At 38.9% G+C, this 24875-nt stretch overlaps 1 protein-coding gene across 8 annotated transcripts in view; it reads right to left on the reverse strand.

Moving 5' to 3' along the window:
- Positions 1–24875, reverse strand: part of FNDC3B (fibronectin type III domain containing 3B) — a 356072-nt gene that overhangs the window by 151315 nt on the left and 179882 nt on the right. For all 8 annotated transcript variants that reach the window (XM_061415723.1, XM_061415747.1, XM_061415714.1 and 5 more), the window contains 2 exons: positions 19812–19888; positions 93–336 (listed from right to left, as the gene is read on the reverse strand). In XM_061415723.1, the coding sequence (XP_061271707.1) occupies positions 93–336; positions 19812–19888 (321 nt within the window). The remainder of the gene's footprint in view (positions 1–92; positions 337–19811; positions 19889–24875) is intronic.

Genomic DNA, 24875 nt, shown 5'->3' on the forward strand with positions numbered 1-24875 from the left:
ATTACAGAAGAAGCAAAGGCTCTCTGGCTCTCTAAAGCTACTTTAGTTCTGTAACCAGTTCCAACAGCTCAAGATGCCAGCAATCTACTCACCTTGCTCGCTGTATATTGTGGGAGGAAGATGATGCTGAGGGAAGAACTGAGGTGGCATATCTCCAGGTCCAGTAACAGGTGGGTAGTATGCTGTGTGTGAGTTATGGATGAAATGCGGGTGGTGAGTCAGGTAGGGGGGTAGATGATGGGTTGGAGACATGGCCGAGGGGTAGCTTGGAGGGTAACACTCAGGAGATTGGGGTGTGACCACCACCCGGCGGACTCCAGTATTGTCTTCAATCACCTAGGGAAAACAACAAAAAGAATATTGTATGTATTATTAGCAAATATTCTGTGAGTACAGAGTACTTCCCTCCTTAACTTTAATCTTCTCTTCTCCATAGTGGGGAAAAAGAGTGCATGTTGAATTCCGGTTCTCTAATTCAACTAGTTGGGCTTCCCTGGTGGCTCAGTGGTAAAGAATCCACCTGCAAGGCAGGAGACCTAGGTTCAATTCCTGGGTCAGGAAGATCCCTGGAGAAGGAAACGGCAACCTACTCCACTATTCTCACCTGGAAAATTCCATAGACAGAGGAGTTTGGTGGGCTATAGTTAATGGAGTCATGAAGAGTCGGATAAGATTTAGTGACTAAACAACAACAAAAAAATTCAACTAGTAAAATAAATTTTAGAAATAACATTATTCAGCTGGCAGTTTTCCTGAAAGAAGAGACATTCTGGGTCACATAAATATGCTTTAGAGGTCTGAGCTTTCATTATCTGCCCAACAACACCCAACCCCACACCTGCTTTAGCAAGTATGGTACCATGACACTGGAGCTTTAAGAAACTAAGAGAGGTTGGCTTTACAAACTATAGCCTCAGAAACTATAATAGTACTGAAAGGTCATTTAATCTGGAACCAAGTTTGTGGATGAAATGAGGGTATCCTCACCTATCAAACACTTGAGCAATCCCAAATTAAGAAGGACACCTTTTGTTCCCAAGATGTCCAGATGATGCCGTAGGGGTTGTGAAGGAGACATTATGACCAGGGGCTGCTATGGGCAGAATGAGCCGATCAATATTCTATCCATACTTTCTTTAAATGATTTTTTAAAAAGTCAACCAAGGAAAGTAACGCAAGGCAGTATGATGCTGGTATTTATTGGCTCTGTGGCCAACTGCACGCTACCTGCTCTAGGAGCAAATAGTTTTGTTGAGATCCAAGACATGAAATAACGCAACAGAAACCGTAATCCAAAGGCAAAGCTGAGGGGTACAGAGAACAAGAGCATGAAATGGCAGAATCAGAGGCGGCTTCAGGGACCTCACAGAACTGGTAGGGGGGGGACAGGTAAAAGCCTGTGAGCCCTGTGTGAGGGCCCTGCAAAGAAGGCCACAATGACAGCTCAAGAGTGAACACGGAACCTGGGACCGGGCTTCCAAAGAGACCAGGTGGGCTGAAGAAGCTTAAGACAATCAGGCACATCCACTGACAGAAAGTTCTGCTTAAAACAACAACAGAACTGAAAATTAAACTTGTATATTGAAATAGATTTCTCATTACACCTTAGGAGGCTGATTAGGGGCCAAAATAAAATGACTTAATCATGTCTAAAAACATTCTAATAAAAAAAAATTATACTAAGCTTTGCTTTTTAAAGTACTGCTTGAGACAAAATGACGTTTATCAACATTACTAGTCTGTACTTTAATGTACAAAACAGGTTTAATTTTAATTAATATCCATTAATCTTTATGTTAAAAAAATAAAAATCTTTGTTTATTAATGAACTGATTAACATGACTTCAGGATTTACTATGTTAATAGCTCATTAATAAAGCAACATTAACTCCATCAAATTAAGATTCTGAGTCATACTCCCTACTAAAGCTCAGGATGTAGCTTTTTACATATTCTTTATTAAATATAACCTCTTCCAGGCCTTGGCAAGCTAATCACATTAGCCTTATTTAGGTTGCTAAGTTATAGATGTATGTGAAATGGTGCTTAAACCATGACACCACAAATTCTCTAATGTATACACTAATAATTATCAAAGCATCTTTTTTTTTAAGTATAGTTGATTTGCAATGTTGTATTAGATTCATGTATACAACAAAGTGATTCAGTTATACAGTGTATGAATCTATGAATACATATGTGTGTTGGTCGCTCAGTCATGTCCAACTCTTTAAGATTTCATGGACTATAGCCCACCAGACTCCTTTGTTCACGGACTTCTATAGGCAAGAATACTGGAGTGACTAGCCACCCCCTTTTCCAGGGGATCTTCCTGACCCAGGGATCAAACTTGAGTCTCCCAGACTGTAGGCAGATGCATAACCATATGAACCACCATGGAAGCACAGTATATATACATTCTTTTTCCCTACAGTTTATTACAGAATATTGAATATAGTTCCTAGTGCCATACAGTAGGATCTTGTTTATTTTATAGATAGTAGTTTGTTATCTGCTGATCCCAAAATCCTCATTCATCTCCCTTCATCCTGTCACTTCCCCCTTTTTGTAACCACAAGTTTGTTTTTTATGTTTGAGTCTGCTTCTGTTTTATACATAAGTTCATTTGTATCCTATTTTAGATTGCACATGTAAGTGATATCATGTATCTGTCCTCTCTTTCTGGCCTACTGCACTTAGTATGATAATCTCTAGGTCCATCTATATTGGTGCAAATGACATTATTTCATTGTTTATGGCTGAAGAGTATTTCATGGTATGTATGTGTATGTGTATACATACATTACATTTTCTTTATCCGTTCATCAGTGAATGGACATTTAGGTGGTTTCCATGTCCTGGCTACTGTAAATAGTGCTACTATGTACATTGGGGTGCATGTTATTTTCTCGAATTACGAGTTTTCTCCAAATATATGCCCAGGAACAGGATTGCTGGATCATACGGAAACTCCATTTTTAGTTTTTTAAGGAATCATCCATTCTATTTTCCATATTGACTGAACCAATTTACATTCCCACCAACAGCATAGGAGAGTTCTCTTTTCTCCTCACCCTCGCTAGCATTTGTTATTTGTAGACTTTTTAATGATGGTCATTCTGACCAGTGTGAGGTGATACTTTTTTATAGTTCTGATTTGCATTTCTCTAATAATTAGTGACGCTGAGCATCTTTTCATGGGCCTTTTGGCCATCTGTATGTCTTTGGAGAAGAGTCTATTTAGGTCTTCTCCCCCTTTTTTAAAATTGGTTTCCTTTCTTTGGAAATTAAGCTTAGATCACATCATTTTCAAATATTTTCTCCCCTTTCACAGATTGTCCTTGCGTTTTGTTTATGGTTTCCTCTGCTGTGCAAAAAGCTTGTGAGTTTGATTAGGTTCCATTTATTTATTTCAAGCATCTTCTATTTTGTCTAAAACGCAGAGCATGAATATGGTAGCACATTCTGTACAATTTTAGTATAAATATGGGTTTTTCTTACCATCTGATATCAACATGTATTTATTCTATAGTGTCTTTTTTCCTCCTACCTTGCCCCTAGCTATTAAGAAAAGAGTAGGGCATATATTCTAGATGTCCCTCTTTCATGAAATCTTGATTCAGTCCTGTGCTAGACAATGGAAGGTCCACAGAAGCAAAGTATTTGTTTCTAGAAACTTACAACCTTCCTTATTTCAGTCAATGTAAAACTTAGAATGATCAAGCAGCCCATACAGACTTGACTGAGGTAGTAAAAGAACAGAGCTCTTACTAAATGTGAAGAACAACCCCGGGCTGGTAAACAGGGGTAGTTAGAAGGAAGAGAAATAATTTTCATTTTATCATATAGTTTTTGACTTGTTAAAGCACTTAAAAAAAAAAAAAACAACAAATTAAGCAAACAGCACTAACAAAAGTAAGAATTCTAGTCAAGGCAGGGAAAAGAAAAAGTAAAAGAAAACAGATGGAACATTATCTTTTTACTACTATATAGGAATAAATATTTCCACTAACTACAAAAATTAATAAATCTGAAGTATAAATTACTTTTCTTCACCAAAAAATGGATTTCCAATTAGAGAAGTAGCTTTTTGAAACCACAAATTGCTGGCATATATGAAAACTGTTTCATAGCCCCATTTTTAATTATCTTAAATTATTCTGTGGTGTTTGTGAAAAAAGTCTATTTACATGTACATGTGAAATGGGATGCTTTTATAATGGGATACTCCCTTAACCAATCAAGGTCTTATGACTAAAAATATTTTTAAGAAATGGAATATTCTGAAATAAGTTAAAATAAAAATAAATTGTGCTAAATATTTTATTTATTGTTCTTCTATAACACAAACTGTAACATATTTAGTTATCAGATCAGTTTTGAGATCTATGTCTCAGGAAATTAGGCCTATGTTCCTCCAAAGAATAAGAAAGTCTGAGGCGCAAAAATAATGCACTATATAATAAGCAACTCAGGGAATGGTGGCCTTATAAGTATTTTGGTTTATAAAGAAATATATTACTATAGCAGAAGAATATAGACATTAGAAAGAGTTCAGTCTAAGAATCCTGAGACCATAAAAATGTGCCTTCACTCTCCATAAGTGTTGTGTTAGTGTTAGTCATTCAGTTGAGCCCGACTCTTTGCAACCCCATGGACTGCAGCCCACCAGGCTCCTCTGTCCATGAGATTTTCCAGGCAAGGATACTGGAGTGGGTTGTCATTTCCTTCTCCAGGGGATCTTCCCAACCCAGGGATCGAACCCGGGTCTCCTGCACTGCATGTAGATTCTATTACCAACTGAGCTACAAAAGACCATGGAAAAGACCAGACGTTTCCTTTGGGGTGAATGAAACTGTGACAATGTCCTGAGGCATGCTGCCTCTGCATACAGGCAAATCGCTAGTATTCAATTCAACAACTATTTCCTGGTACAGACTATAAGCTAAGCAATGGATATTCAAAGGTAAGAAAAAAATAGGTGCTAAATATTGACTTGTCTAGTTAGCCTAAAAAGAAAAAGAAAAATCAGGCTGAGCCCTAGTGAGTTCTATTCAGAAATCAGGACAAAGTTGGTTTTTTTTTTTTCCCCCTAGATATCAGGACCAAGTACAATTTTTTTCTAGAGCTATGATTCAACGGAACACTCACCTTCTCCAGAGAGGCACAGACCCTTGGAAAAAATCACTGTGCTAGGTCCTCAGGTTGCCACCTCTTATGGGATGAATTATGTATACTCTGCCCTGCCCCCCACCAATTCATATATTTAAGTCCCAACTACACAGTACCTCAGCATGTAACTATATCTGGTGATAAGGCCTTTAACAAATTAATTATAGTAAAATGTGGTCAGATGGGTGGGTCCTAATCCAATATGACTGATATCCTTATAAGAAAAGGAAATCAGGACACAGACAGGCAGAGGGAAGACCACGTGAGGACAGCAAAGGAAGGCCGTCTACAAGCCAAGAAGAGAGGCCTTAAAAGAAAACAGGGGCTGCAGGAAGTAATTTCTGTTTAAGCCACTCAGCCTATGGTACATTGTTATGGTGGCCTGAGAAAATTAATATACCACCTAACAGAGCCTCCTACCATAAGTTCCACCAGCCTTGTCTGCTTAAAAACAACAACAGAAAAAACAAACATCCCCCCGACCCAAAAAAAACCACCACAATTCTCTTTTAATATAATGCATTTAATTCCTCCTGGATGGGCTTCCCTGGTAGCTCAGCTGGTAAAGAATCTGCCTGCAATGCAGGAGACCCTGGTTCGATTCCTGGGTTGGGAAGAGTCCCTAGAGAAGAAATAGGCTACCCACTCCAGTATTCTTGGGCTTCCCTGGTGGCTCAGCTGGTAAAGAATCTGCCCGCAGTGCGGGAGACCTGGGTTCGACCCCTAGGTTGGGAAGATCTCCTGGAGAAGGGAATGGCTACCCACTCCAGTATCTCGGCCTGAAGAATTCCATGGACTGTCCAGGGGGGTCGCAAAGAGTCAGACAAGACTGAGCGATTTTCACTTTCACTATCCTCCTGGACAGAACCACCCAGCGGCTTTCCTCTAGCAAAGGAAGAAAGCTTAATGGCAAACAGCAGGTAATTTGAGTCTTTATCATGCCCTTTTACTCTGTTCAGTAAGTACTTATTGAGAAACCTGTATGTGCCTAGTATTCTTTGTTATCCTGTGGCCTAGACACATGGATGAGACGCCAGAAAATAAGGCATTAAAGGTTAAAGAGAGAGAACGTTTGCCTTCCTTGCACCAGTGTCTTTTAGAAGCACAACCAAGAAAAAACCATTGAAACAAAATGAGATAGGCTGGGGGCAATAGCAAGAGGGAGTGCTAACGCGAGTAGCAGGGAGGGAGAGGAGAAAGCAGGTCACAGCCTGCGCCTGTGGTCTGCCAGGCGCTTGTTGCCATTTATCTCAGTTAACTTTCTTAACTACTGGAGAACTAGATATTAGCATCCCTACTGTACATGAGAAAACCAACGCACAGCATGATTAAAATGTGCACTTAGTTCAACTAGAGAACCAGATTTTCATCCTGGTCTATACTTCAAAGTTTTCATTATGTAGAGCAAAGTTAGGTATGCTGCAAAATAAATATGTAAATAATGAACTGTTAGAAATAGGTTATGAAGAGATGTGAAAGGATTCAAGATACAAACAATATTTACTGAATACCTGCTGCTCTGCTTTAATACCTTCTACCTGACATAACGCTACTCAGTGTTCAAGTCCTAGAATGGTAACTGATACACAGTAGGAGGAAACTTCCCTAGCCATTACTACTATTAATATTACCACCTCACTAAATCTTCCCAACAATCCTGGGAGGCAAATAGTTATCCTCATTTCAGAGAGAAAAGGAAAGAAACTCAGTAAAGTTAAGCTAACTCACATAAAGTCAGAGAGCTGGGGGTGGGGGGTACAGTTTTGAGTCTAAGAACTAAAACGGATCCCTTAAAAACATTTATGTTTTGACAATCTTTTCTCGTAGTTAATAGAGAAGGTAGTTCCTCCCCTTACTGAACTGAAATATGCTCCACAGGAATTTCAATTAACTCCTCAATTCCTAAAACTCTCTCCTACTTCTGTGCTGCAAGCAACAGAAATCAAAAGAAAAGCTTCAATGGTAGGAGGCAAAAGAAAAATTTTAAAAGGCTGCCCCAAGGACCAGTGATGATCCAAGATGCGGGCAGAACAGATTGCATGTGGATACATGTGAGCCCACATGCATGCAGTTAGCATGCAAGTCTGGCTTGCCTAAAGTGAGACGCTGCACACAGAAAAGTGAGACCAAATGAGTTTGCCAAAGTTGCGTTCATGCTCACTTCCTAATGGTAGCCAACGTACTTGAAGCAGGTTCCCAGGCCATTCTGGTAACTGAGCAGTGAACAAGGAGAAGGAAAGGTTAGGCAACATGAAACAGCTGCACAGAGGAACAGGCAGACAAACCATCTAGGCTTCTCCTGGCCAGGCTGGTGCTCACCCCACCATCAGCATCTCTGTCCTGCAGCACTGATTACAGATCTGTCTCTCCCACCAACTCCAAGTCCCTCAAAATACCCAGGCATACAGGAGGTTCTCAATATAAGTTGGCTAATGAACAAATGAATGAAAAACCAAGCAAAAAAAAAAAAACAAACACTTTATATCTTATATTTAATGTCTAGCAGGGCAATGGCACCCCACTCCAGTGCTCTTTCCTGGAGAATCCCATGGACAGAGGAGCCTGGTAGGCTGCAGACCATGGGGTCGCGGAGGGTCGGACGCAACGGAGCGACTTCACTTTCACTTTTGCCTTTCATGCATTGGAGAAGGAAATGGCGACCCACTCCAGGGTTCTTGCCTGGAGAATCCCAGGGACGGGGGGCCGGCCTGGTGGGCTGCTGTCTATGGGGTCGCACAGAGTCGGACACGACTGAAGCGACTTAGCAGCAGCAGCAACAGTTATTATTGGGCTTCCCTGGTGGCTCAGCAGTAAAGAATCAGCCTACAGTGCAAGAGATGTAGGTTCGATCCCTGGGTTAGGAAGATCCCTTAAGAGAAGGAAATGGCTACCCACTCCAGTGTTCTTTCCTGGGACATCTCATGGACACAAAAGCTTGGTGGGCTACAGTCCATGGGGTTGCAAAAGAGTCAGACACAACTTAGCAACTAAACAACCAGAGTTGTTAATAATAACACATTCTTTATCAAAATCAATCTCTCCCCATAACTCAGGTAAATACCTGACATCATATTCTAAAATTTTAGATAATCTAAAGTCAATTAATTCCAGATCTGTTATCCCTGACACTCTTGTTTTAAATAAGTATGATTTTACTATAAGAAAGACACGGAAAATTTACACATTTCTCGTGTAAGTTCTACTTCAAATCCAAAGGCAGCTGAGTGGTTTTATTTTATTCATCACCAACCAGTAATGAAAAGAGTTATTTTTCACCCTTCCTTTTTTGCACTGACTCCTCACTCTGCATTTTCTAATACAGTAAACATAACAAAAGAGGAAAAGCAAGTTTGTTCTTCATGGAGGTTAGAGACTTGAAATCTAAGGACTGCACTCTCCCTAGCCCAAGCCCTTTTCTGATGCTATGGATGAAACTCCTACCATAATCACCAAGCGCCTTAGAAGAAAGCAAAAATTAGGATAAAGGAATATTCAAAGGGCAACCAAAGATTTGCAGGAGCCAAGCAGTGATTCTATCTTATAGATGAAGTTATTTGACTTCAAAACATGGCAGGATTCAATGTATTTCGCAAATCTCCTGACTTTTCTGCATTTTCAAATTTAATGATTACAACTGTGGTTGAAAACATCAAATATTACTTCTCAATCTCCTTTCTCTTCACATCTGTTACAGCCAAACACTGATGAAATATTATCTGCTCTTTCCAGTGTTCCATTACCGTGAATGTTCTGAGACGATAAACCCTCTAGGTTTAGGACCAGCTCCTTTTGCCACTCAGCATGGTTGCTTTTGTACCAGAATGGAAAAATAAATTTTCAGTGATATTTCTAGGTTTGTTAAAGCCCTTTATATAATATCAAAGGATTATCCTGCAGAGTAGATGCAGATAATCAATATCTTCTTTGAATTGAGAGTGAATAAAAAAGTTCCTTGAAAATTCCACTTTTCTGAAAGAGTTCTTGCCAACGGTTAAGTAAACAACCAATTTAATACACTTCACAGGTAACCAAACTCAAGATTTTAAGTAACAAGGTGATTCATGAATGAATAACAATTCCCCAAACATTTTACCCACACACTCACTTATATCTGGAAACTTTAAATTTTCCATTGGTGAATAATTTTTAATGTACATGCCAACTTCAAGCAACGGCTAAGGTACAGACCAATGCATCAACGGTTAGATCCAGATAACACATCCAAGGTTGCTGTAGGAGGGAATCCCAAGTTGAAGGAACTGAAGTAGCGCTAGTCTTCAGTGTTGTGGAGCATGACTCTTACAGAGAGGCTTGTCCAGAGGTGAACAGTATAAGGAGATCATCTCATAAATGGCAAGCCTCACTCTACTAGCCTTATGTATACCAACACTTTTATATACAGAGAAACCCCTCCCACGTACATATATCTTTAATCTGGAAAAAAAGAGCACAACCAGGTTATCTATAAATGATTTATAACTAAAACCATTGAGGACTGAAGAGGAGGAGGGAAGCAAGTACATCTACAGCGGTATCTCTTTTAATCCAACTACTTCAGTAAAGCATGTAATGCTGTAGTTGAGGGGACAATGGCACTAATTGATTAAGTCCTTCCACATTAAGGAAGCCCAGCAAAGTTTGAAACCCATCTTATGAACCACAGAACTGGGGTTGGGTCCTCAGCTGGTGCCAGCTCCATCTTATCAAACCTCAGCTACCCCAGCTTGAGGGGCAGCTATCCCCAACTTGAGGGGCAGAGGGGCCCCTATTTAAAGAGAACTAAGCAACGTAATAATGTATAAAGCGCTCAGCACATAATTCACATAACCCTCAGAAGACCCTCTGATGTGGGCAGCATCACAGTCCTAAATTCTAGATGAAGAATCTTCAGGAGCAATTAACCTAAGGCCAGCTAAGTGGGTGACAAGATTCACGCCCAACCACTGGGACTGGAAGTGTTGTGCCTTTTCTATCATATTTTACTGTATATTGCCACCTAAAGACCAAAAAGTTCCACCACATTTGAAGATCAAAAATCAAATCAAGCACTCCTAGTATTTGGAAGAACCCTGGACAAGTGAGAAGAGTTATAACCATAGAGTTTCAATGAATAAAATGGAACAAATAGTCATATCAGACTATATGTTTTGAGGAACAGAATATTTGTCAGCAGATAAACAGTGAGTAGTAACCTCATGCTTTAATTTGTGCCAAACTGATTGCCTTTAAGATATTAATAATAAACAAGGTTCTACTGTATAGCACAGGGCATTATATTTAACATCCTGAGATAAGCCATACAATAATCATGTAATAAAATCAAATATAATTTAATGTACATAATTTAATCCTTTTAATGATTTAGAAGTCATTTGCAGATGTGATGTCTTCTCAATATTATTATGAAAATCAACTATCAAATCACTATCATTTTTCTATAGAAGTGAAGAATAGCATCCTACTCAATAGAATGCTAAATTTCCCAAAAGCGTGCTCCACTGTTGTTGTGACTGCTTATGGAAACTCATATGTTCTCTTGGTCTCTCAAGGAGCAGTATAAACAGTAAAGGAGAATCACCTAATTTTAGATCAGAAAACAATCTCAGAGATCCTCAAACATCTTCCTTTGACCTCCTCCCTCCCAAAGGTAAAAATGACTCCAAAAGTCAGACAAATTTTGATAGATGCTGAACATGTGCTTGACACCTTTCAAGGAACTGAAGATACAGTGATGAACATGACACAGAGGTCACTGGTCTTGAGGCATTTAAATGCTACAAGGGAGGAAGCCCAACGAAGGCCAAGTAAACAAACAAGTAAAACACCCAAACAAATAACTTATTTAAAACAGTCCTAAAATCACATTGGGAGCTGATGCAGAACCCTACCTGGGCTCACATTTCATCTCCAAATAATCCTGCGTTCTATTAGGTCACAATGCCAGGATCTCAGAAACAAAGGAAAGAAATCTGAGAGAAAATGCAGAACAAGGAGACAGAGGACTCAGAAGGAGGAAACTTACACAATGCTTGGAGCAGAGGGTGCATCTCTTCTAATTTAGCATTGCCAACCTTGTCTGTAATCACTCCTCAAACAAAATAAGGCATAAAATAAAAACTAAAGTTACTGTAAATCTGCTGATGATAGCAACTAAAACAGAAGGGATACGTAAGTCCTCTGCTCTTTTCCACAGAAGCTCCCAGCACCCATGCACACATTGTTGACTGTGAGACATTTTCCTAACTTTCAATAGAAAAATCAATGCTTCTGAAGACTTAAAGTCTTAAAAAAGATTTCAATTTTCTTATTATTGGTTGACAAGTGGGTCTGATTCCTTGTCTGCCCAGGTACAGGGCAATCAATGCCTCACGTTCCGTTCTGATCATCATTTTTACTGTGTTGAAGATGAAGGAGGGCATTAGTCTAACACCAGGTCATACTTACCAAAGGGAAGCAGTTGAAGCTAAATGTTAATAGCTCAGATTTGGCTGAACAATATGGGGGAAAGCATTCCATGGCTTCCAACTAATGGACCCCACTGTTTCTCCAAAGGACGCTGATTTCAGGCCAACTCTGGAAACAAGCCTTATTGGAGAATGACCAACCAAACCAAACTTGAAACGTGTTTTTAAATGGATTTCTTGTCTCCCTTCAGTCAAGAGAAATGGAATATATATAATTTCAACAGGTAACTACCCATTAACTAATCCTCAAAACAATGGAAGGAGGTAAAGTATGTACTTCTGCTATAACAACAGAAATACTTATTTTGACTACTCTTTAAAGTTTTTAGGTTCTACCAATTAATCTGGAAAAAGAAGCATGGTTTCTCAAATGATGGAACATTAATTTGAATGTTTCACTTTTTCTCTTCATATGCTTTTTAAATTTGGGGGTCTACATGAAATTTTCCCCTATTAACTTTTGAAAATGTTTCATAAATTACTATGGAAGCATGGAAAATTAAACTCATGGCATCTGCTTAAGAAATTTTTATATATAAATTCTTCAAAAGTTAATGATGAGGTTAAAAAATTTAAGAAAAATCAGGGCAAGTATACAATGAAAGGAAAAATTTGCTTCATATGGCGTGATCTCAATATGTACTGGGGAAGGCAAATTCTGCCAAACTTTCATTGAAATTGCTTTAACAGGCTTCTTCATTCTAATAACTACCACTTAGTGAACTGCCCAGTGTGGACTGCACACTTCACATAGCATTTCTCTTAATTCTTCCCTCTACCACATCAGGTAGGTATTCGCCTTTGTGGTGAAAGAATTTGTAAAAGTCACATGGGAAGTAGCCATGGTAGAATACAAAGACAGGTCCTTTCAAGTAATGTCCATGATCTTCCCAGTTCACTCGGTTTGCCCATAGTTTCAACCCTAACCACACTAACAAATGCTTTCCCATAATGGAAACAATAATGAGTGTGATAAGACTAAATTCTCTCTCACATAAATTCACTTCCTCATAGATGTGGGAAAAAATTTTTTTTCTTAGCCTCTATTTTCCCTCAAGTTTTAAGGGTCAGATTATAATTTCCTCAAAGCTCCTCCAGGCTTCCACCAGAAAGTAAAGCACAACACACACACACACACACACACACACACACACACACACCTGACAACAGAAATAAGCCTAATATCTCAGACAAGATTCCACTGTTCTCCTGCCCTAGTCTAGTCTACATTATCTCTAAGGACCACAGGTTCAGTCCTTCTCAACCTAAGAAAATACAGGCTGTGCTGTTGACTGTGCATTGGAGCAGAGCTGTCTCTTTAGCTCCAAATGTCTCTTTCTTTAAGACCATCTGCTCATTACTGACATCAGTATTTTGTCAATTTGATCAAGTTTACCAATGAATCTTTAAAGCACTTTTAGGTACGAAAGTATGGAATGAATTTTACAACCAAGAATTTCTCCATTGACTCAGTTTAGAGTGACGACTGTAACATCTCTAACACATCTTTCATCACTTACTTGCCTCCCTCTTCAATTTCCTTACAATAATGGACCATCTCATAGTGAGTAGCTGGTGTTTCAGTATTGGAGATGCACGAGTAGACATACCACACATCCACGCTCACATTGTCAGAAGGCAGTGTAACGTGAAGCAAACAGTTAATCCTTAAACAAGGTGGGTGTTAGGGGCACTGACCCTCCTCACAGTCAAAAGTCCACAGATAATTTAAAATCAGTTCCCCTTATCCATATCATCATTCATAGCGTCAACCAACCACAGATTGTGTAGTCCTGAGTATCTAGTATTGAAAAAAACCCAAGTATAACTGAATCTGTACAGTTCTCCACGTCGTTATTGAAGGGTAAACTGTGTAGCCATCAAGGGAGGTTCTGTCGCTAACTTTGAGATGATATCATAGTGGCAAAACAGTCAGTAAATTCAGAAACGCCTGTGTTGCAATCCTGATTCAACTCAGGGTCTTAGCTTCTTCATATGTAAAGTTAGGATGGTGAAAACTAGAGATGCAAATAAAGCATTGAGCAGAGCGTACATAGTATTATTACCATCATCAACCCAGGCAGCAACACAGGCTGGGCCATTTTTCCCAGCTGTGCCATTGTTTGCTGATTAGTAATTAGGACTAGTCACTATCTTTCCCCTCCCTTTTGTAACAGCTTTGAGATTTAATTTACATACCACCAATCCATTCTTTTGAAGTGTCTGATTCAGCTGGTTTTCAGTATATTCAGAGTTGAGTGACCATTACCATTATTTATTTCCAGAACCTCATCATGATCCCAAAAAGAATGCCATACCCATTAGTAGGAACTCCCTAATACTCTCTTCCCCAGCTCCTGGCAACAACGAATTTATTACCAGTGTCTATGGATTTGCCTATTGTGTACATTATATATAAGCGGAGTGATGCTGTATATGGCTTTTCTGTCTGGCTTTTTTCACTTAGCATGATATTTCAAGGTTCATCCATGTTTTAGCATGCATCAGTACTTCACCCCTTCTTATGGCCGAACAACAGTCCATTGTACGGATATACCACATTGTGTTGATCCATGCATAAAGTGTTGGACATCTGGGTTATTTTCACTTTGGGGTTATGAAAAATGCTGCTATGAATATTCATGCTGTTGCTGCTGCTAAGTCGCTTCAGTCTCGTTCGACTCTGTGCGACCCCATAGACGGCAGCCCACCAGGCTCCGCTGTCCCTGGGATTCTCCAGGCAAGAATACTGGAGTGGGTTGCCATTTCCTTCTCCAATGCATGAAAGTGAAAAGTGAAGGTGAAGTTGCTTAGTTGTATCTGACTCGTAGTGGTCCCATGGACTGCAGCCTACCAGGCTCCTCCGTCCACGGGATTTTCCAGGCAAAAGTACTGGAGTGGGGTGCCATTGCCTTCTCTGATGAACATTCATACATAAGCTTTTTTGTGTATAAATATATGCTTTCTCTCCTCTTGGATATCTACCTAGGAGTAGAACAACTGAGTCATATGGTAACTCTGATGAGATGGTTGGATGGCATCACTGACTCAATGGACATGAGTTTGAGCAAATTCTGGGAGATGGTGAGGGACAGAGAAACCTGGCATGCTGCAGTCCATGGGGTCGCAAAGAGTCAAGACACAACTTAGCAACTGAACAACAACAACAATAGTAACTCTATATTTAACCGTTTGAGGAAATGCCAGAATATCTTCCAAAGCAGCTGTACTATTTTACATTATTACAGGCAGTGTGTGAGGGTTCCAAGTGTTCCACATTCTTGCCAACACTTGTTATTATTTGTCTCTCAGACTAAAGACATCGCAGTGTGTGTGAAGTGTATTGCACGGTGGTTTGGATCTCCATTTCCCTGATGGTTATGGTGTTCACCATCTTTCGATGTACTGCTTGGCCACCTGTACAGTGCTTTTGGAGAAACGTCTGTTCTGATCCTTTGTCTATATTTAAACTGGGGTTTTTATTTTTTTATTCTTGAGCTGTAAGATTTCCTGGTATAATCTAGGTACAGATCAGATCAGATCAGTCACTCAGTCATGTCTGACTCTTTGCGACCCCATGAATCGCAGCACGCCAGGCCTCCCTGTCCATCACCAACTCCCGGAGTTCACTCAGACTCACGTCCATCGAGTTGCTGATGCCATCCAGCCATCTCATCCTCTGTCATCCCCTTCTCCTCTTGCCCCCAATCCCTCCCAGCATCAGAGTCTTTTCCAATGAGTCAGCTCTTCGCATGAGGTGGCCAAAGGACTGGAGTTTCAGCTTTAGCATCATTCCTTCCAAAGAAATCCCAGGGCTGATCTCCTTCAGAATGGACTGGTTGGATCTCCTTGCAGTTCAAGGGACTCTCAAGAGTCTTCTCCAACACCACAGTTCAAAAGCATCAATTCTTCGGGGCTCAGCCTTCTTACAGGCCAACTCTCACATCCATACATGACTACTGGAAAAACCATGGCCTTGACTAGATGGACCTTTGTTGGCAAAGTAATGTCTCTGCTTTTCAATATGCTATCTAGGTTGGTCATAACTTTCCTTCCAAGGAGTAAGCGTCTTTTAATTTCATGGCTGCAGTCACCATCTGCAGTGATTTTGGAGCCCAGAAAAATTAAGTCTGACACTGTTTCCACTGTTTGCCCATCTATTTCCCATGAAGTGATGGGACCAGATGCCATGATCTTTGTTTTCTGAATGTTGAGCTTTAAGCCAACTTTTTCACTCTCCACTTTCACTTTCATCAAGAGGCTTTTGAGTTCCTCTTCACTTTCTGCCATAAGGGTGGTGTCATCTGCATATCTGAGGTTATTGATATGTCTCCCAGCAATCTTGATACCAGCTTGTGTTTCTTCCAGTCCAGCATTTCTCATGATGTACTCTGCATATAAGTTAAATAAGCAGGGTGACAATATACAGCCTTGATGTACTCCTTTTCCTATTTGGAACCAGTCTGTTGTTCCATGTCCAGTTCTAACTGTTACTTCCTGACCTGCATACAAATTTCTCAAGAGGCAGGTCAGGTGGTCTGGTATTCCCATCTCTTTCAGAATTTTCCAGTTTATTGTGATCCACACAGTCAAAGGCTTTGGCATAGTCAATAAAACAGAAATAGATGTTTTTCTGGAACTTTCTTGCTTTTTCCATGATCCAGCGGATGTTGGCAATTTGATATCTGGTTCCTCTACCTTTTCTAAAACCAGCTTGAACATCAGGAAGTTCACGCTTCACATATTGCTGAAGCCTGGCTTGGAGAATTTTGAGCATTACTTTACTAGCGTGTGAGATGAGTGCAATTGTACGGTAGTTTACATGTCTCTTCTAAAATATATGATTTGCATATATTTTCTCCCAATTTATGAGCTCTCTTTTCATTTTATTGACAGAGACCCTGAAAGCATAAAAAGTCTTAATCTAGATGAAGTCAAATTTATCTATTGTGCTTTTGGTGTCGTATCTAAGAATCCATTGCCTACTCCAAGGTTATAAAATTTTACTCCTAGAGCTATGTACTTTTAGCTATTACACTTATATCCACAATCCATGTTGAGTTAATTTTTGTATATGATGTGAGGTAGAGGTCCAAATTCATTTTTTTGCATTTGGATAACCAGTTGTCCCCATGCTGTTGTTAAGGACACTATTTCTTCCTCTACCAAATTATCTTTGCATTCCTCTCTCTTAAGTCCACATTCAGAGCTGTTCGTTCCTTGTAGGTAAACATCACTATGAGCTTGTCAATTTCCCAGCTATCAGGTGTTTTATTACTCTACTCTAACCTATATTTACTTTATTTCAGCTTGGCCAATCACTTACATTTAAAAGCACTTATCAGGTACCTACTACATACCAGGCAGAACTCTAGATTCTCAGATATAATCCCAATGAGGCACCAAGATTCTTGGGGATGGTTATAAAATGTATTGTGTTTCATAACAGAGATGCGGAGAAAGTACCAAAGATGCTGAAAAAATAAAACCACCATCTCTGTGTTGGAGGTTCTAAAAGGGTCACAATGAGGAGGGGCATTTGAACAGAAGAATGACTGAACTGTCAGACAAAGAAGGGCTCTTGAGTTCTTGAAGAAGAGAGAAACAGTGGGCACAAAAGTATGTAGTTGAGAAAAGGCTAGGGGACAGAAGTTTAAGGTTGTAGCAACACGGGACAACAGGTAAAGGCAATTCTCAAAAGGAGGGCAGTGTTGAACATGAAGATTTCATAAACCAAAGAGCTTTAATTTTACTTCTATGCAATGTACATCCAACTCTAGATCCGAACAAGGAAGCCACATATAATTGAGGAAAAGGACTGTGGGCTTAAGAAGTAAAATTGGACTGGATAGTGACAGACTAGTATCGGGCATTCTTACGTATGTCTAGCCAGGAGGGGGATTTTTTTTTTTCTTTTTTTAAAGTGATGCTTTCTCCTCACAACTGAATAACAAAAAGACATTCTGTTTCTTGACAAGTCGAAGATGTTTTATACTTGGCTCCAACCGTCTTCATTTCTTTGAAGTCTGTATATGGTCAGCCTTAAAGAAGATGCTGTATATCTTCTTTGTGCTTCAGGCTCTCAGTTTTCTTCACCATAATGATTTCTTTTACTTAGACACTTCACTGTCTGATATTATTAACATTATAATGCTTACCACAGAGGATCACTTAACTCTGGGCCCGTCTTCTGATCAGAAAGCCCAATCTAAATGAAACTGAACACATGCCTTACAGGCTGTTTCTTGTGCTTTTTTCTTTTTTTTGAATATTTCCATCAACTTTCTTTAAAATTTTTATTTTATATTGAAGTATTCTTGCTCTTTTTCAATTCAGAATCCAAATTATTCCATTTTTACTATTCATCCAATATGTCTGAGCATACACTGCCATAATTCTAAATTGAGAAAGTGTCTCACTATACTTCCATCATCAGTTTTATGAAAGTAAGTTTATAGCTCTGCTTTTCCTCTTTCTACTTACATTTTCTATCAAAGTTTTTCAGAATCAGAAATACACCATGGTCTAAAATTCTCTATTTTCCCTATGAAACCTAATAAATGTTTGGCAGTTAGTAAAATCACAGCAACACCACTAGCAAGAAAAAGCACATTACAGCTTCCCTCCACTAGAATTTTTAACTGGTATTCCTTAAATGGGTCTTTAGCATAAAAGGAGGTGTTATTTCAACCATCACAATGGTGAGAACTGTACTCTGTTTCACAGGAATGAAACACTTCCTCAAAATAAATGAGGGGGAGACATAATAGAATTCTACATTCCTTGTTCTTTTCTGTTAATTGACTGGTGACGTGAATGTGATCCATCATCCTGGGTCCCGGTGCAAGGGCCTGCTCTGCACCCTTTTCTCCTTTCAGTGGTCCTTATTTACAAAGACTTGTGTAAAACAAGCCATTTATTTGGAACAGAGCAAAGACAGGCCAATATTTTGCCTACTCAAAAAAAAAAAAAAAAACAGATGTAAAATTGGCTTGTATAAAAAAAGTAGGGATGGAAAAAATGAAATTATAGTGGCTAAACTATGGCTTAGAAAGTGAAGAAAAGGGTGAATTTTTACATTAGAGAAGGATAAATCTTCTTTGATTCCTGCCTGAACTTCAGCAATTTTCCTATGTAGCTGCCAATTTTTTCACCCTAGCAAAATCATTAAAACTGAAAATTACACATTTTTTATCAACTTTAAAAGCAGACAGAGAAAGAAAGAAAAAAATCTGGAAGACTATAATCCAAAAAATGTTAACATAAAGATTATTGTCTTCTGTGGTTGGTAAACTTATATTTTTTTATACGCTTCTCTGTCTTTTCAGAGATTTTGCCAATGAATATAAGATGCCTTCATAATCAGAAAAAAAAAAAAAAAACAAAGATAAAAAGTGGAGAGACCTGGTTAGTTAGCTATTCAGGGGAGGAAGTAGTGCAGAGAGGAGTTCGTATTGTCCAAGGAGAGAGGACAAAAACTCAACTATACCTAGACGTCTATGTTCCAGGCAGCCTGAAGACCTTAAACCTTATCCAGGTATAGAGGTATAACTTTATCTTTTTTAAAAAATCCTTCCAACATACCTCTGAAATTGCCACTTCTTTTTAAACTACTGTTCTTTTTTTTTTTTTTTAACTTAATCCAATTTCAGAGAAATTTAAGTACAAACAGCCAAGTTCTCACATTATATTCGTAATTCACCAAGACCAAGTTGTGCCACATTACAGAGAAATTAGGACACCAGAACAGAGCACAGACTCTGCTGAAGTTAACTATGTCTCCTTTAATAGTTTTGCTAATTCAATCTATACTTCCGCCACAACTAGCAAATCATGGTACAGTGGAAGGAAGTCTCTAGGCAGTAGACTTTATGAAGAAACCACCATCAGATGGTTGAGGGTGAAACCCACCTCGATGGAAGGAGGCCTCCTAACCCTACTGTGTTCGCCTCCAACTGACTTTCTGGCAAGTCAAGCAGCAAGAATCAAGAAGGGCCTTGTGGTGCCCAAGTGCAGACACACAAAAATATAAAGCCCAAACAAACAAAAACAAAAACATCCCACAACTCTAGCAGTATCCTAACTAAATTAATCCCGGGATGAGTTTTTGAAGCCATGTATTCTTTTGAAGTGACAGGGCCAGCAGTGAGTAGAGAAGTCTATTAAATGGTTTACCTGTGAAATATAACCTGGAGGCACATGGATGGGAGGAATGGATCCATTGGGTGACATCATGGGAACTTCAGCAGGTCCTAAAAGAGGGAGGAGTAAGATATTAACAGCTGAAGAAATATACATTATTCAAAACAATCTCTGGTATGTTTAAATATTATCAAAACTGAAGAGAATTATTTTGACTATTTTCTCTTCAATAGTTGGTATCTCGTGCCTTAGATCTGAAATGGATGAAAAGGAATTCTCCAGTTGCATAAGTCAAGGGGCTGGGAAGGAGGAAAACCACTATGAATATCTTTATAAAGATTTAATGATTCCCAAAGCCTCAAATTCCTAAACTAAAGCTGTGCAGATAAGAGTATTCTAACAAAGTGGGGCAAAAAATTTCCTTTTTTGCCTTTAAAAGAATGTACTATTAATACATGCTTAAGCAAGTAAATTTTTAACTGAGTTTACCTCTTCTGCTTTAAAAAAGCTTTGGGTTTAAAATTTTTATTTTGATTATTGTTTTCAATAAGCTACTGTATCACAACATTAATTTGACATAGAAGAAACCTTTAAAATACTCCAAACCCACTGAATTTGACATAACTCTGATAAGGAAGGGGGTAAAAATAGACCATGTTTAAAACTAGGCATTACTACTACGAGGAATACTCATACAAAATCTAATTGGATTATTTCAGAGTAAAGCATTCAATTAACAAAAGGTTAGTTTTCAAAATATTAAATTCAACAAATGTTAATGGCATGTCTAAGGCAAACAATCAAAGGCAAAGCAATCATCAATTACCTAAGACATAGTTTGAGTTAAATATTTAATTACAAGGAAACTAACTGTCATAACATCAAAATCAATTTCTGACACCCTTCCAAAGATTCTGTGACTAAATAGTTTCCCTGGAAGAGTGCAACCTCAGGTTACAGGCTTTCAGTTTGATAGGTGGCTCCCCTATTTAGCAACCCACATCCCAAACGTCAATCCAAAGCTGAGTTTCGAGTCTGAGATGTGACTTCCTGGCTCCAAATGCCCTGTATTGTTTATTTGCTTTCCCCTAATGTGTATTGTGCCGCTGGCAATGAAAATTGCCCTGCTGTAACAAAAACAAAGAAAAATACAACGCTTTTCTTGGCAGAAGCAGACAGACCCTGCCACCCAGTGCTGTATTTACATATAAGTACAATACACCTTTCACCTCACTGTACAGTCCACTGTTAGAACTACTTCTCAGGAAAAGCGTGGAGGAACAGGGATGTCAGGGTGCCCATCGAAAGGTCTGCACATATAGGAAAAATACAAAGAAGAAGGGCAGAAAAGATTGCAATATTCATGTAACATTCCATATGACTAGAGTCACTGAAACTTCACGTACAATGTGCCAAAGCTCTGAACCATCTATCTGATAATCTAAATATGTACAAAATAGCACAGCAGTCTCTTACACTGTCACACACTGGTAATCAGTTAAAGCAAAGGATGACAATGGCGTAAGAAAGGATAATTCCATGACCCCAAGGTATTTTTAAGTATGAATCAATCGAATACATTCACCTATCACCGAAGACACTTTCCAAATTCATCCTTCTTATCAGCTTTAGCATTTTTGCCATAGCCATTAAGACATTTAGGTATTTACTATATATTTTTATTTTAACTGATTCACTTAAAAAAATCATAAACGACTGTTTTACCCTTAGCCTGAGTACTATCCTTGAAATTCAAGGGTCAGTGAACTCAGATCTATAAGCAGGCATTACAAGCACACCCTCTGTCTAGTTTCATTTACCAGCTCACTATTCACACTGGTTTTGTAACCTTGAACAATTCACTTAGCCTCTCTTAGCCTCACTTATCAAGTGTTAGCCGCTCAGTCGTGTCCAACTCTTTGTGACCCCATGGACTGTAGTCCACCAGCCTTCTCTGTCCATGGAATTCTCCAGGCAAGAATAGTGGAGTGGGTTGCCATTTCCTTCTGCAGGGGAACTTCCTGACCCAGGAATTGAACCCGGGTCTCCTGCATTATAGGCAGATTCTTTACCATCTGAGCCACCACAATTTCTAACCTCACAGGACTGGGTTTAAAGGTTAAACCCTAAAGGAAATCAGTCCTGAGTGTTCATTGGAAGGACTGATGTTGAAGCTGAAACTCCAATACTTTGTCCACCTGATGCGAAGAGCTGACTCATTGGAAAAGACCCTGATGAGGGGGAAGATTGAGGGCAGGCAGAGAAGGGGATGACAGAGGATGAGATGGCTGGATGGCATCACCGACTTGATGGACTTGAGTCTGAGTGAACTCTGGGAGTTGGTGATGGACAGGGAGGCCTGGCGTGCTGCGGTTCACGGGGTCGCAAAGAGTCGGACACGACTGAGCGACTGAACTGAACTGACTGAATTCATGCAAAAGCACTTAGGGCAGTGCACGGCAAAATGTTAGCAATCTTTATAACTTCTTTTATTTATAGCTTTTTGTTTTCTCCTGTTCTTTAATTACAGTTACATTTTAAGCACTATTTTTTTTTTAGATGCATGTCCGTGCAACACATAAAATCAACACGCATATACTCTGTACGACACTGACTTAACAGCAAAAACTTCCTCATCAGATAAATACCAAATAGTTGACAGTATGGAGTGTGAACAGAAATGCTACCACCTCAATAAAGTACTACTTTTTAATCACCAAATTGTATACCAGACAAACAGTCTCTTAACCCCAGGCAAGACCCCTAAAACTGTTAAAGTCATTTGTATAAAATGCTTTAAAGAATGTAGGACAAGTCAGTGATTTACAGCCAGAAAACGTTTTCTTCCTGGCCTTGATTTCAAAAGTAGCCAAATGACTTTACCATGCTTGTGTTCCCTTCCTCTTGTCACTGCCATCAAAACCCTTTCAAAAAGCATTGCCAAATATACAGTAATGGTTTCTGAAACTCAGCTCTGCCTTGGAACCTTAAGATTTCACTCCTTTCTGAAATAAACCATTGCACCCTCAGGCATTCAGGAGTTTCAAAATAAAATCCCTTTGCACAGTGGTGGTATGAGAAAAGTCACTGTCTTCCTAAATACTTATCTCCCAATCAGTGAGTTTAAGTGCTTCTGCTCAACAGTTTGTGTTTGAGAGCTCCCTTATACTATTATAATTCATCCCTAATTAAAACATAAACTTCTCTTCCTAAACTTTTAGAATTACTAGATACCTTTTGATTTTTTAATTGGTGATCTCATGACACAAGATTTAAAGGATATAGCTATGAGAATACAGTGGAAAATGGTTCTCTTCTTATTCAAACCACCAACACAGGATATGTGAGGCAGGGAGAAAAGCCACACAGTCTCCCCAAATTTCCTCTTTGACTGTATTGGGAAATCATTGATCTATTAAACTTGAGAAAAAAATTTTAATCACTTAAGATAGCTCAAACCCTCTTTATTTAAACATTCTTGGTACATAAAGGTAGGTCTACACAAATATACATACACACAGATGAAATAATTTGAATCCAAACATACATCTCCAAAATACTGATTTTTTTTTTTTTTTGAGAAACTAATTAAGAAGCTCACCGAGAGGCCATATGAATTCCACAGACAGATAAAAGATGTCACATGTACAATTTCTAGAACTGGAATTAGAATGTTAGCTAAAAGTCAAGTAATTCCATGAAAAAATGTCTTGGGAAATTTGATCAATTTCAGCTTTTAGGCTGTAACTTCAAGAGTCAAGACCTGCCCTCCCCACCCCAACCTCAGCTTTTTTCATTGAACAAGATGTGACACGCGAATAAGAACTATGATCCATTTATAGTCATTAAAAATTTTAACTGCAATATTCATGTACATGGTCTGACATCTTAAAAGTCTGTTAGCATTTGTTAGTGAATTGATTTTTCATTTACTTATAACAACTGTGAACAAGAAAGGTCGGAGAGTGGCTTAATTATTCAACCAGTAGTAATTCATGCAATGATCCTACAACTTTATTCTCATATCAAAGAGACTGAAGGGAAGTCCAGCAATGTATTTTTGGGGCCACACATAGCTCATGGAGCTATGCCCCCACCAAGGCTGTAAGCCCATTCTACTTCACTTCGTGTTTCTTCCCTGCTACTGGTGATCCCACACAGCTCCCACAAGGAGGTACTCCTGGCTCTGATACTATTAATATACTCAGAATATTCACCTGTCCTGAGAGAAGAGTTAACTAGATTGACTCTTGACTGGAGGAGGATGTGCAAATGAGGTTCAGACACCTAGAAGTGGTGGAAAATGGGAATCCAGGGTATCAGTTATCATTAAACCAGTCTCAGAAATAGACCAGCTATAAATAATTATACCACAATTTTGCCATTTTGAAAATGTATTGTATTTTTATGAGCTGAATATTCACCAGTAGGTAACAACTAGTGAATAAATAGAATGTTATTACTGTATTTGTATATAAACTGGTACCTGTGTGTCCAAATGGCTAGTTTCAACAATAGCCATTAGTAGCACTAGATTACATTCTTAGCTTATTAACTTAAATATTATCTTGTTCAAGAAGAATGAAAGAGGGGAAAAGGATATAAGAGGACTGAGGGCACAGCACAGCAAGATGAAGGGAAACTAAGGAGAAAAATAAAACAGGGGCAAAACCGGGATGTGATGAAATTCAATACACCCTATTGAAAACAAAAACAAAAGCCTCCAGATCTTTCCAAATAGCCAAAAGAGAATTTCCTGCTGGCTGAAGTAGTCATAAGGATAAGACCACAGCTAGTAGGTAACCAGATAATTATGGTGAAAGCAATTACCAAGACAAACAGCCTAAATAGAAGTACACTTGTGCTGTTTGCCATGCATGGGCCTAAGACTAAATACAAAATGTGAGGTCTTCTGGTGAATCTTGTGATTGTCTAATAATGAATCTCCAGTTAACTTATGGTGATTTGAGACATGCAGACAAGTCAACAGATTATGTAGGCACTTTGGGGACATTGTTGTTGTTGTTGAAGTTATTCAACACTAATTAATCCCAAAGAGGACTAAAAGGAATACAAAGATAAAACACAGGTCCTAAC

This window comes from Bos javanicus, chromosome 1, assembly GCF_032452875.1.
Source record: "Bos javanicus breed banteng chromosome 1, ARS-OSU_banteng_1.0, whole genome shotgun sequence".
Taxonomy (NCBI): Eukaryota; Metazoa; Chordata; class Mammalia; order Artiodactyla; family Bovidae; genus Bos; species Bos javanicus.